The sequence below is a fragment of the Trachinotus anak genome, unplaced genomic scaffold (assembly GCF_046630095.1).
Source record: "Trachinotus anak isolate AG129_WGS33_773 ecotype Australia unplaced genomic scaffold, CSIRO_AGI_Tana_v1 ptg000016l, whole genome shotgun sequence".
Taxonomy (NCBI): domain Eukaryota; kingdom Metazoa; phylum Chordata; class Actinopteri; order Carangiformes; family Carangidae; genus Trachinotus; species Trachinotus anak.
In genome coordinates, this window is record NW_027273867.1 from 19,870,001 (window position 1) to 19,880,457 (window position 10,457).

Here is a 10,457-nt window from a genome sequence, read left to right on the forward strand (position 1 = left end):
CGGCGAAGAGCCGCTTAGTCCATCTGCGCGGTCCTGCAGAAAATGAGAAAGTTTCTTTTATATCAGGAGCTCCGAGTGCTTATCAAACTGGTGCAAAACGGGGCTGACTAGCTCATCTAATGCCAAAATTAAGAGCTCCAGAAAAGGTAGCATTTTAAAAAGTAAAGCACTAATCCACAAAGAAATGTGTTTCCGATTTTATTAGATGGACGGAAATAGCGGCAGCGCTTGAAGTGATGCGCTGTGGCAGAAGACGCCGTTGGCACCGCCGCTGAACACTGTCAGAGAGGTCACGGCCACCAAGAAGCTGCACAAAGGACAGGTAATGCACAACAATAACACGTCGCTGAGGGAGGGGGGTCCATCTGTAAATAATCTGCCGTCGTGTCAACAAACACACACTCGCCCCACAACTGAAAAACGACAGAAAAGCGGGTTCCCTCAGACTGGCATGGCGCAGGAAACCAAATGTGGTTTTATTTTGACTTTACACATTTGACCCCTCATGGAAAAGACGCGCCCGCTGCCACATTATGTGTAGAAACATGTAGTCCACTAGCCTACATTTCTGCTCACACACATCCTGGTGAAATTGGATTTTTTTTTTTTTTTTTTTAAAAAGCTGGGTCACCCAAAATCAATGCTGTAGTGGTGGAACAATGTCCATTATCTGCCAGCCAGAGAGGGCCGCTGCCAGGTTAAAAGCACACACACATATCTGCCACACAACCACCACCACACTGTGCAGGACAGTGTTTCTGATTTCATTCCAACAAAGTTCGAGGTTACATTTAAATCTGTAAAGCACGGCGACTCTCCAGAAGAGAGACGACCATGCTCCGTGGCGTGTCACAGTGACTGGACACTTTACTGTCAGTGGGTCTGACTTGGTGTGACACAGTGCAGACAAAGACCATCTCCGCGGACAGATGCGCAGCACCGCTACAGTAAACTCACTGTCAGACAGGCTCAATGGGAAGTATGAACAGCTGACACTTAGCTTTCTACTGGAGAGCGAACAAGAAGACAGACTTTTTTTTTTTTTTTTTTTTTTTTTTTTTTAAGCCATAAAAATCACCAAGGACGATTATTCTCTCCAAATTTACAGATTTTTACAAATTTACAAATTCATTCATCAGATCATATTTTTTTTCTATATCTTTATTTACTGGAAGCTGGTTTTAAGTAACAATAGCCAATTATAGGCATGTTTTTCTTTTTCCTTTTTGGTTTAGTCTACTGCCAATCTGTACAGAAAATAGACTCCCTCCTAAAACTGAGTGACATTTGATGAACAGAGCTCAACAGCCCAAAACGCTCTTTCACACTCACCATAGCCGAATAGGTGTGGATTAACATCTGGACCACTCTGGATACCCCCCAAATGTAAAATTCAACAGGATGCGCAGGCTTCCAGCGGCTGAAAGATGTCACCAAATTCTCTCCGGGATGTAATCCAGGCTGTTTTAACGGTCCATTAAACTCAGAGGTGTTATTTACTTTTCCTTCTTTCTCGCTGTTAGATGGAGCTCTTTGCGCACTGATGAAAAGCTGCTGCCAGATACACACATGCGCGCAACAACACACACGGAGTCCTCCAGCCTCTCCATGAGCGCACTACTTATAGGTTTTGCGCGCACCCGGCAGAATGAGGGGAGGGGTCGACAGGGTCCACTTCTCTTAAAGAGATATATTCATTCAACTAATTCATACGTACACTGTGCTTCCACTGTTTTTCTATTCTTTTAAAATGCTGGAACAGAATTATAGGCCACTCCAGGTTTAACGCACCGAGTGGCAACACAAATTATTATAATTATACGTTTACTTTACAAATATGGCACAGAAAAAATCACATTTTAAACGTGATAATCATATTTTCGTCTAAGTTAAGACTGTAGGCGTTTTTACGCACGAACATCCAAGTCCTTTTAGTCAGATATCTTAAGAATTTCTTAGTTTTTAACTCCAAAGAGCCTTAGGTTTTACAGATACTTCACCTGCTGAAATCCACAACCTACTGACTCACTACAGGATGTAGTAGGCCTGTTGGCAATTTAATTATTTTCTGGATTCAGGCTCTCTTAAAAAAGCCATCCTCACACTGATGGATGGACTTCTACATTACAGACCTATGGCTGCTGAAATCCTACAAAATGCACCAATGAATACAGAAAACACTGTGGTGTTTCTTTTACCTGCAAAACGTCAGTCTTGGTTCGGGACTTCCAGAGCATGGTGGCAGTGGTGGTTCAGTCGGGGGTGTCAAGCTGCAGCTGAGAGGTTAATGTGAGGCGGTGGACGGGGAGGAGACGGGCTGAAGGTACAGAGAGGAGTGAGTTAGTTTGAGAGACGATGCAGGAGTTTGTATGGATGAGTAGGAGAGAAAAGAGACGGGTGCTGGGGAGGGAGGGGGGTAAAAAAAAAAAAAGAAGAGGGCGGGAGGTAACAAGAGTCGAGGAGGGGGGAAGCTAAAAACTTTTTTTCACGGTTGGTACAAGGACTATAGGATCAAGGATGAAGTGCTGGATAAGAAAAACATGGCTGGCCGGTGATAACCACAAGGCAAAGGATCACACATATTAAAAGCTTTTCTTCTTTTGAATCTATTATTTTTACTGATCCATTTAAATTTACAGCATAGAAGTCCTGTTTTTTTGGCTCTGAAAAGTGGATCAATTCCAAGCTGAGAAGTTTCTCCAAGCGTCTCAATAAAAATACATATTACATTTAAAGATTTGATAGGTTGAAGAAGTCACAGCTGAAGGATAACTAAACAATGAGATTCATTGTTTCACTTAAAGAAAACATTGAAATTAAAAATGTATTCGATTTCAGTGTTGATGTTTTAATAATTAATTTTAACTTAATGAAATGACCAATGTAGTTATTTTAGGGGAAAAAATGAAAGAAAACGATAAGACTGCAAACACAGAAATGTGGACAGAGGAAAGGAAGTGACAGTGAACTTCAGCACACATTAAGTCTGACTGCGCCATCTTGTGGTAGAAAAGAGGAAATGTTTCTCTTGGATTTTCCACAGTGAGGGGACCTACTATCCCGTTGGATACTTAAGTTACTGCAGCTTATTTCAACACCTGTGTTATATTCCACAGGTGAATCACTGGAAATATTAATAGTGCAGCAGTCTTCAGGCTGATACGGTCAGCTGTTCTGTGGGGAAAGTGGATGTCCAACTGCAGCTACAAGAAAAAAGAAAGTAACATCGGCAGCAAAGCTTATTGTTCTCCAACAAAATAATTCTTTATTAAATGCATTTACATTTCAGCATTGCAACATAAGAAACAGCTTGTGTGTTTTTCAGTTCCATGTGGACAGCACAGCTGTTTCAATTTACCTGGTTGCAAATAAATTGCTGCCCACTGCTCAGATTTATTCACTCAGGCAAATAGTGAAAATAAAAGGGTATTCCAGTCTCATTATGTTATATGTAATTACACTGATTACACTAAAAGATATGATACACAGAAACACATAATTTTCTCTCTTTTCTCTGTGGGCTTTGGCATCTTGGGCTTTTCATCTCATTACAAAAAAGCCTGAGGACACATTATCTGTGTCAGATTGGTACAACTAATAAACACACCAGTTTGGCTTCATGAATAGCTGTGCTTTTTCATTTTTCATAGTGCGACTTTATTTTCAACTCCGCAAGTTAAAAATACTCCATCAAAGAGCACATTGTCCATTGGCAGCAGTTTGGTTTCACTTCACTCCCACGGACTTCTTCAGGTTCCTCATACAGCGCAAAGCTCCTTTATCATTTCTCATCATCATGTCTCCGATCTCCTGCTTACAGACCGGGCACTGCTCCGCCATGGCACACAGAGCTTCCTCTAGCGCCTCCTGTGTGTGCTGGTCAGGTAGTGCGCTACACTGACCCAGCATGGTGAGTGTGTGTTTGAGCCAACCTTCCTCTCTGACCAGGGTGGTGATCCAGGGCTGAGCGCGGACACAGCCTCCCAGAGCCTGCAAGCCCAACCTCCAGAGCTCCGCGGCTTCGTCCCAGCTCTCCTCCCAGCTGACGCTCACCTTAACCGAGCCGGGGCTGGATCCAGAGTCCAGGGCGCCGCAGAGGAACCTGAGAGCAGAGGAGAAGAACCGCCTCTGACCAGCTTCCACTGATCCTGGAGAAACAGAAAAGCATGTGTTGTTAGGGGAGTCCAAAGCTACCGATAACTGATATTTTGTGCTTACATTACATTTTAAAATCCGATTAAAAAAAAGATCTATCGGAAACATGTTCGTACATATGAAAACAAAATGTTGCAAAAATGCCACCAAAACAACTTACAGTCATAGCTGCATAAATTGATTTTGGCCACTAGGGGGGGACATCAGGATAAGCTGATAAATACAGTAGCAAAGAAGAGCCTCAGAACTGTCTGAAAATTGTCTGTGAATATTGGACTACAAGTAACTCCTTTGACAATATTGAGTCAACACATTGATTGATCAGTGTAGGTCAGTCAACATGAACAAAGGTTCTAAGAGAACATAACTGTAATGTTTACAGCCCCAGTCTGTCTCTCGTGTATAGAAGCGTTTCTACCCAATCAGAGTACACATGATCTGCATTCCCACAGGCGTTCTTCCAAAGCAGTTATATAAGGAAACACACAAGGGTAACTAATAACATTAGTAATGGCTGCGTTACATTTGGGTTTACCAGTTTTCACAGTACTGGTATGGCCTTTTTCCCACAACACATTTTAACAGGTCACAGTAGGAAAAGCACAGGTATTAATAATCCAATTTCTAATGGCAGATTTACATTTAACTGCTACAGTTTCAGAGTCCTGGTACTGTGACTGTTAGCTCAGTGTCTCACTGCCACAGGCCTTACAGAGACACTTGAACACAACAGAGCCATCATTAATGTTATTAGTAACATCTGTGCTATTCCTGCTACAATAAGTCAAAACGTCTGCAAGTGAAAAAAGGTGCATCATAAAATAACTGGAATTTGACACAACAACACTGGGAGAAATAAAAATACAAGCACAGGTACACTGAGTGTTCCTGAGCTGATTCATTGTTTTCACTTCAGTTGAGTTGGTTCCATTTTATCTGATATTTCAAGTCATGTTTACTTTGCCATTGTAAATTAAAATTGCATCTAATCTCCTTAGTTTATTCTGACATTATTATGGTAAATGATGGATGTATCTATGTATTGATTGATGTGATTTAGAGTTGGTCATGTTTTCTGCATTCAAGATAATGTGACATAATTTGATGTGTATACTTTCTGTCAACTGTAAGAAATGAAACCACTCAACTTTACCTTACTCTGACTGAAGAAAAGAGAATAAGTGCTTTCAGATGGAACCTGCTAATTGCTGTGCTCATATCAATGAAGTCAAGTCTGGTATATTTGTGTAAAGCAATTTCTGTAGAATTTATATACCGAGAGTATTTACATGTAATTAACCATTGACAAGGGTCACTGTTGTGTCAAATAAAGTGGTGTGAATAATCAAAACCTGTTTCACCTGAAGGAGCTGATTTGAGTCTGCCGATCATTAGTCCCAAAGTGCAGTAATTTGCTGCCAGGACCAGAAGTCGGGGTTTATGCACCAACACTGGAAGTGCTTCACTCAGAAGAGACTCAAGAGTTCTGAAACACTGGTCCTTCCTAGAAAATAAAAAAAAACAAAACAAGTCAGAAATCACAGTATAACTTCATTCTCTCCAAATAACCAGTAGCCTTCAGATGAATATTTCACTTGTACACCAGCTACGTACCTGACTCTCTCTGGTTCTGTGACGGTGAAGTTGAGGAGGGCTGAGCAGGCTGTCTCCATGCTGGGATCCCTGGCTGACACCACCCCACTTTTCCCCTTAAGGGCACTCCAGCTATGGGACAGGAAGTACACCAGCAGAGCTGGGGTGTCAAGTGTGAGCAGCACCTTTCTGGGAGCTTCCTCTGCTGACAGGTGGCACAGAGCTGGGAGGAGATACCTGCAGAGAGGAGGATGTTTTCTTGAATGCCAGCCCTGGGACACAAGACTAATAAAAACTCCCCTCAGATATGTTATTGTACTTCTCAAATTATGATTCATTCTCTTTCACTTGTATTGTTATCTTTACCTCAGAGGTTCTTTGCCTGTCCAGGCCCTTCTCTCCTCAGAGACAGACATCTCGGCCATCCAGTCAGACAGTCCCTGCTCTGAGTTCTCACCCTGCAGGTGGCTCCGGGAGTAGCTAATCAGGAAAGGCAGCAGGCCAGTCACTTCCTCCTTCAGACAGGAAGTCTCCTCAGCCAGCCATGAGCAAAGAGAACGGAATGTGGCGAAAATGAAAGGGTCACCATATCGACTGGGATCGACCTATGAGAACAGGAAGGGAAGAGGAGGAGTGTTTTAGAGAGACTAGTGGTTTTACAGTATAAAGAACCATTATTGTTACTGGACAAACCTTCATATAAATAAAGGGTATATAAAACCTTTTGCTACTCTCTCTCCTCAACTGGTATAACACAGAAGTATTTTAATACATGCCAAGTTCATGAATTGTTTTACACTTGCTATTCTTTCAAACCTCGATGGTCTGCCCAAATCCTTCATTTGTACATTTTTCCCCTGGCAGTACATCTTTGCTTGTTATTTTCTTGACAAAGGAAAAAAAAAAAAAAAGAAAAATATTTTTTCTTTTTGGTTTCCCTTCCCATGGCTACATTCTCAAACAGAAATAGAAAAAATATGCCATTTGGTAGGACTGAGAAGAAGAAATGAAATCTAATCCCAACACTACATATTAATGAATAGAAATCATGCTTGTTTGTAAAAAGAGTTGTAACTAATGCTGTCAATGAATCTGCCAATGAATTAATTGGTCAATTGTTTGGTCTATAAAACATCAGCCAACAGTGAAAAATGTCTATTACAATGTCCTGGAGGTCAAGGTCATGTTATCAAGTGTCCTATTTTTCCCAATCAACAGTAAGAGAAACTAAAGCAGCAAAGTCTCACATTTGAGAGGCTGCAACTGGGGAATAATTGGCAGGTTTAATTGAAAAATGCTGTAAAAGAATGTATCCACCTTTTAAAACGTTAGGTAAAGCTAACTTAATTTTGTGTCAAATGACTAAATGATTAACTTGTTGTTTTAGTTCTATTTGTGAGCTTATTATTTGAAAATCAAGTGCCCAGTTATCAAGCTACACATCAAAATATTTGTCGTATACTAAGAATTTTATCATTCTCTTAACTCTGAGTGGACATGTTTATTTTGGTTCAGCATGAGGAAAAAAATCTTTTGTGCATAATGAATGATTATGTTTCCAAAAGCAACAACAAGTCGCTGCCAAAAACCACAAAGAGCACCACTAACAGAAGTTTTAACATCATCCTCTCACCTGTTGCAGGTGGTACACGACAGCAGAGAAGGCCTCCTCCAGCACCCCGAGGACCTGCCTGCTCTGCTGCAGACTGAGTGAAGAGATGGAGCTCTGAGAAGGTGCAGCGGTCTGAGACAATCCCGGACTGCAGGCCTGCTCTATGGCGGCCTCCATGATTCGGTAACAGCCTGAGAATGAGAAGAGAAGGTTTTAAAATACACATTTCACAACACTACCATACAACCCAAGGGTGAGCTATTTTATATTCTAGTTTTGTGTCTGGATATCAAACAGCTGACTGTAGATAGTTTGCAAGAAGGTGAAAACTTCAGAATAGGCAGATGCTGTAATGACAATGAATATACCTGTGAGTGTGTGTTGCAGCTCTGGGCTCAGCTCGGTACCTGGCGGTTCCTCAAGGCCCATTCTGACCTCCACACAGGCCCGGTTCACCAGTAAGCAGCAAAACTTTGGTGGTCCCACCACCTCCCACCCATACAAATCCAGGAGACATGCACTGAGGACCAGGATTGGCCCAATCTGCCTCGGTGTCAACTTAGCCTGCATCATGGGTCTCAATTCGCTCCAGACGCGGCTCACGGCTCCCTTCAGTTCTTCACTCTCTACTGCCACTCCTGCTGGGGGGAGAAACTGCACCAACTGGGAACACATGTCCAGCCTGGCCTGGTCTATGGACTGGCAAAAGTCTTTAGACAGCCTGACCAGCAGAGTGAGGAGTTCTGCAGAGTGTTTACTCCACGCTTTGTCCTTGGTTTTACCGGACAGGAGGCAACCAAGCAAGGCAAGCCCCCTCTCGTGGCTGAAAGTCTGGTTTTGTTCCACTGCTTGACATAGAGCAGGAACAGCACCCCTACTCAGCAGCTGGTCAGGACCTCTAGGTAAGGCACACACAGCTGTCAGAACCTGGTAGCAGTCAGCAGCCATGGCCTCATCAAGACTGTCAGATGGTGACGTTTCTTTAGGTGCTGATACTCTGTTAGATGTACTGCCATCATCACCCTTTTGCTTGCTGGTTTTGCTCTCTCCTGCTGACTTTGCCAAATTGGCAAGGTGACTTTCTGGGCTTGAACTCTCTGCTGATTGTCCTTTGCTATCTGGACTCTGGCCCATCTCTCCAGCTTGGGCCTCTTCCTGGGCAGCCTGTTTATGCTGGTTTGAAACAGGACCATTTGCTAAAATGTCCAGCAGGAGTGGGATGGTGGTGAGGAGGTGGGGATGTGAGGCCATGTCTGGGTCTGTGCTCAGGGCAGCCAACAGAGCTGTGCCCAATGACAGAAGTTCATGAGGGGGTAAGCCAGAGTTCTCATTCCCTCTGACCGCTGTCACCAGAAGCCGAGCTGGAAGGTTGAGCCCCACTGCCTCAAAGATGCGTCTCAAGGTGGGTTTGTCAAGTTGGCTTGCGGGGCACAGACGAGTGATCTAAGACAGAGAGAGGAAAACAACAAACTAAATAACAGCTACGAAACACAGACCTGTCGGTTGTGTGGACTGAACCACAAATCTTTCAGACACTGGGCTCTGTCATCGTATTTGGGTATTAAAAAAACATACATTTTCTCAATTAGCTTTAGTATTATCTGATCATGATTTTGGTTGTTTTCTGCCTACATACCAATACAATGAACATGAGCAGAATTTCATTTATGGAGCTCACAACATTGAACAGTCACACCTACTTCCAGAAACAGTGGCCCCCTTAATCCATATGATGGCAACAATTTTCATATGGACTATTTCTTCAGTTGAAAGTACTTATTCACAGCAAGGTGTGTTCAAAGTAAGAGGGACACTGTTTCACTCTTCATTTGTTTTTTTTATTGGCAGGAAATCCCAGAAACACTTAATTCAAAATGAGGGCAGATAAAACCACAAGTACAGCATCAGCATTATTAATCACTCGATGTCTGGTAATTACATTTTATACATATTGTCTTTACAGGCATCAGATAACCTGGTTATTATTCTATTTTGGAGTATCCTAGCTATATATTTTCTTAAACAGCACATCCTGATTTCAGAAAACCGAATTATCCCTCTTTGTTAAAATCCAAATATGCAAACTTGAATAATCTTATGAAAATGTAATGTTGTAGCATATAAACATCCTACACAGGTTCCTGATCATTTTGTGCCATGTTTACAGGTGCATCTTCAACTTATTACGTATTAAATTAGTATTAGTCAGCAAAACTAAAAATCTGGAAATATCTATACCCTGACTAAAAAATGCAAAAGATAAAAAAAAATCTAAGTTAATACAGCAGAGTGGTAACTGCAGGAGTGTACAACCAGAAACCAGTCTGGTGTGCAAACCAGTCAGAGTAGAAATGACAGAGAGGTTAAGATGTGGAAGAGTCTACCAGGACACAGATGATCAAAAGCCTGGATACCAACATTATTAGAGTCACATATACACAAATATGACCAGTCATGGTTCTTTATGTTTGAAATACAGGCCGGAATATGATCACGATAAGGCCAGGCAGCAAACATGGCATCTTACTTCACTGTATTCATACGGAGATTCACTTACCAACAGAAGAGCAGCCAATGTGTGACTGTCATTTTTAGCATTCCTGAGAGCATGAAGACACCTTTCCAACACCTCTCTCTGAGCATCAGTCAAACCACCTCCACCTCCACCTCCACCTCCTGCATCCCTCTCCGGGTCTCCTCCACCTTCTCCTCCTCCGTGCTCCTCTTTTCCAGGTGGCTGGCTACTCACGACAGGCGTAACGTCGGCAGTATCAGCCATTGTGACCTTGGTGACTATGTACACAAGAGAGAGATAAAAAAAAAAAAAAAAAGTAACGTTAGGCAAACTTAAAAATAATTATTTTAAAATCATGTTATTAGCTCCACACGGCTGAGAGCAACAGGAGCAGCCTAATTTAACGAATTTCAGTCGGTTTGCTGAGTCCGTTCAATCAACGGTTTGTGAGAAGTTAAGATTTAAAATTTGAATTTTTTTAACGTTCATAAAATAACTTACTTTATATACAGCCCGCTCACGCGCGACAGCAGCTCATGAGCACTCTCAGGAAGTGGGCTGTCAAAATAAAGCTTCAAGAAG

General features: G+C 42.3%; 2 protein-coding genes across 4 annotated transcripts in view; both read right to left on the reverse strand.

Moving 5' to 3' along the window:
- tfap2e (transcription factor AP-2 epsilon) overlaps nt 1-3,107 on the reverse strand; it is a 14,696-nt gene extending 11,589 nt beyond the window's left edge. The window contains exons 1-2 of one of the 2 annotated variants that reach the window (XM_071499284.1): nt 2,199-3,107; nt 1-33 (exon numbers count right to left, since the gene is read on the reverse strand). The exon at nt 1-33 is cut by the window's left edge and continues 408 nt beyond it. In XM_071499284.1, coding sequence (XP_071355385.1) covers nt 1-33; nt 2,199-2,237 — 72 coding nt within the window. In that variant the 5' untranslated portion in view covers nt 2,238-3,107. Of the gene's footprint in view, nt 34-1,332; nt 2,160-2,198 lie in introns of those variants that run through there. The other variant, XM_071499285.1, reaches the window with a different exon arrangement.
- Nucleotides 3,108-3,239: 132 nt separating this feature from the next.
- ncdn (neurochondrin) lies at nt 3,240-10,447 on the reverse strand. 2 transcript variants are annotated; one of them, XM_071499283.1, is made up of 8 exons: nt 10,377-10,447; nt 9,918-10,153; nt 7,729-8,803; nt 7,382-7,551; nt 6,115-6,353; nt 5,770-5,985; nt 5,517-5,659; nt 3,240-4,148 (listed from the first exon to the last, which is right to left on the reverse strand). In XM_071499283.1, the coding sequence occupies exons 2-8, from the start codon at nt 10,137-10,139 to the stop codon at nt 3,727-3,729; spliced, it is 2,487 nt and encodes an 828-aa protein (XP_071355384.1). In that variant the 5' UTR covers nt 10,140-10,153; nt 10,377-10,447; the 3' UTR covers nt 3,240-3,726. The 2 variants fall into 2 exon arrangements, with proteins under 2 accessions (XP_071355384.1, XP_071355383.1); XM_071499282.1 differs by lacking the exon at nt 10,377-10,447 and having other exon boundaries at nt 9,918-10,341.
- Nucleotides 10,448-10,457: the final 10 nt, after the last annotated feature.

Bases quoted from the DNA above. Each gene is read 5' to 3' on its own strand.
- ncdn (XM_071499283.1), bottom strand. From the start codon at position 10,139: ATGGCTGATACTGCCGACGTTACGCCTGTCGTGAGTAGCCAGCCACCT. The intron at 5,660-5,769 runs GTACGTAGCTGG...TTTATTTTCTAG, and splicing joins ACAGAACCAGAGAGAGTCAG to GAAGGACCAGTGTTTCAGAA. The intron at 4,149-5,516 runs GTGAAACAGGTT...CTGTTTCTCCAG, and splicing joins ACTCAAATCAGCTCCTTCAG to GATCAGTGGAAGCTGGTCAG.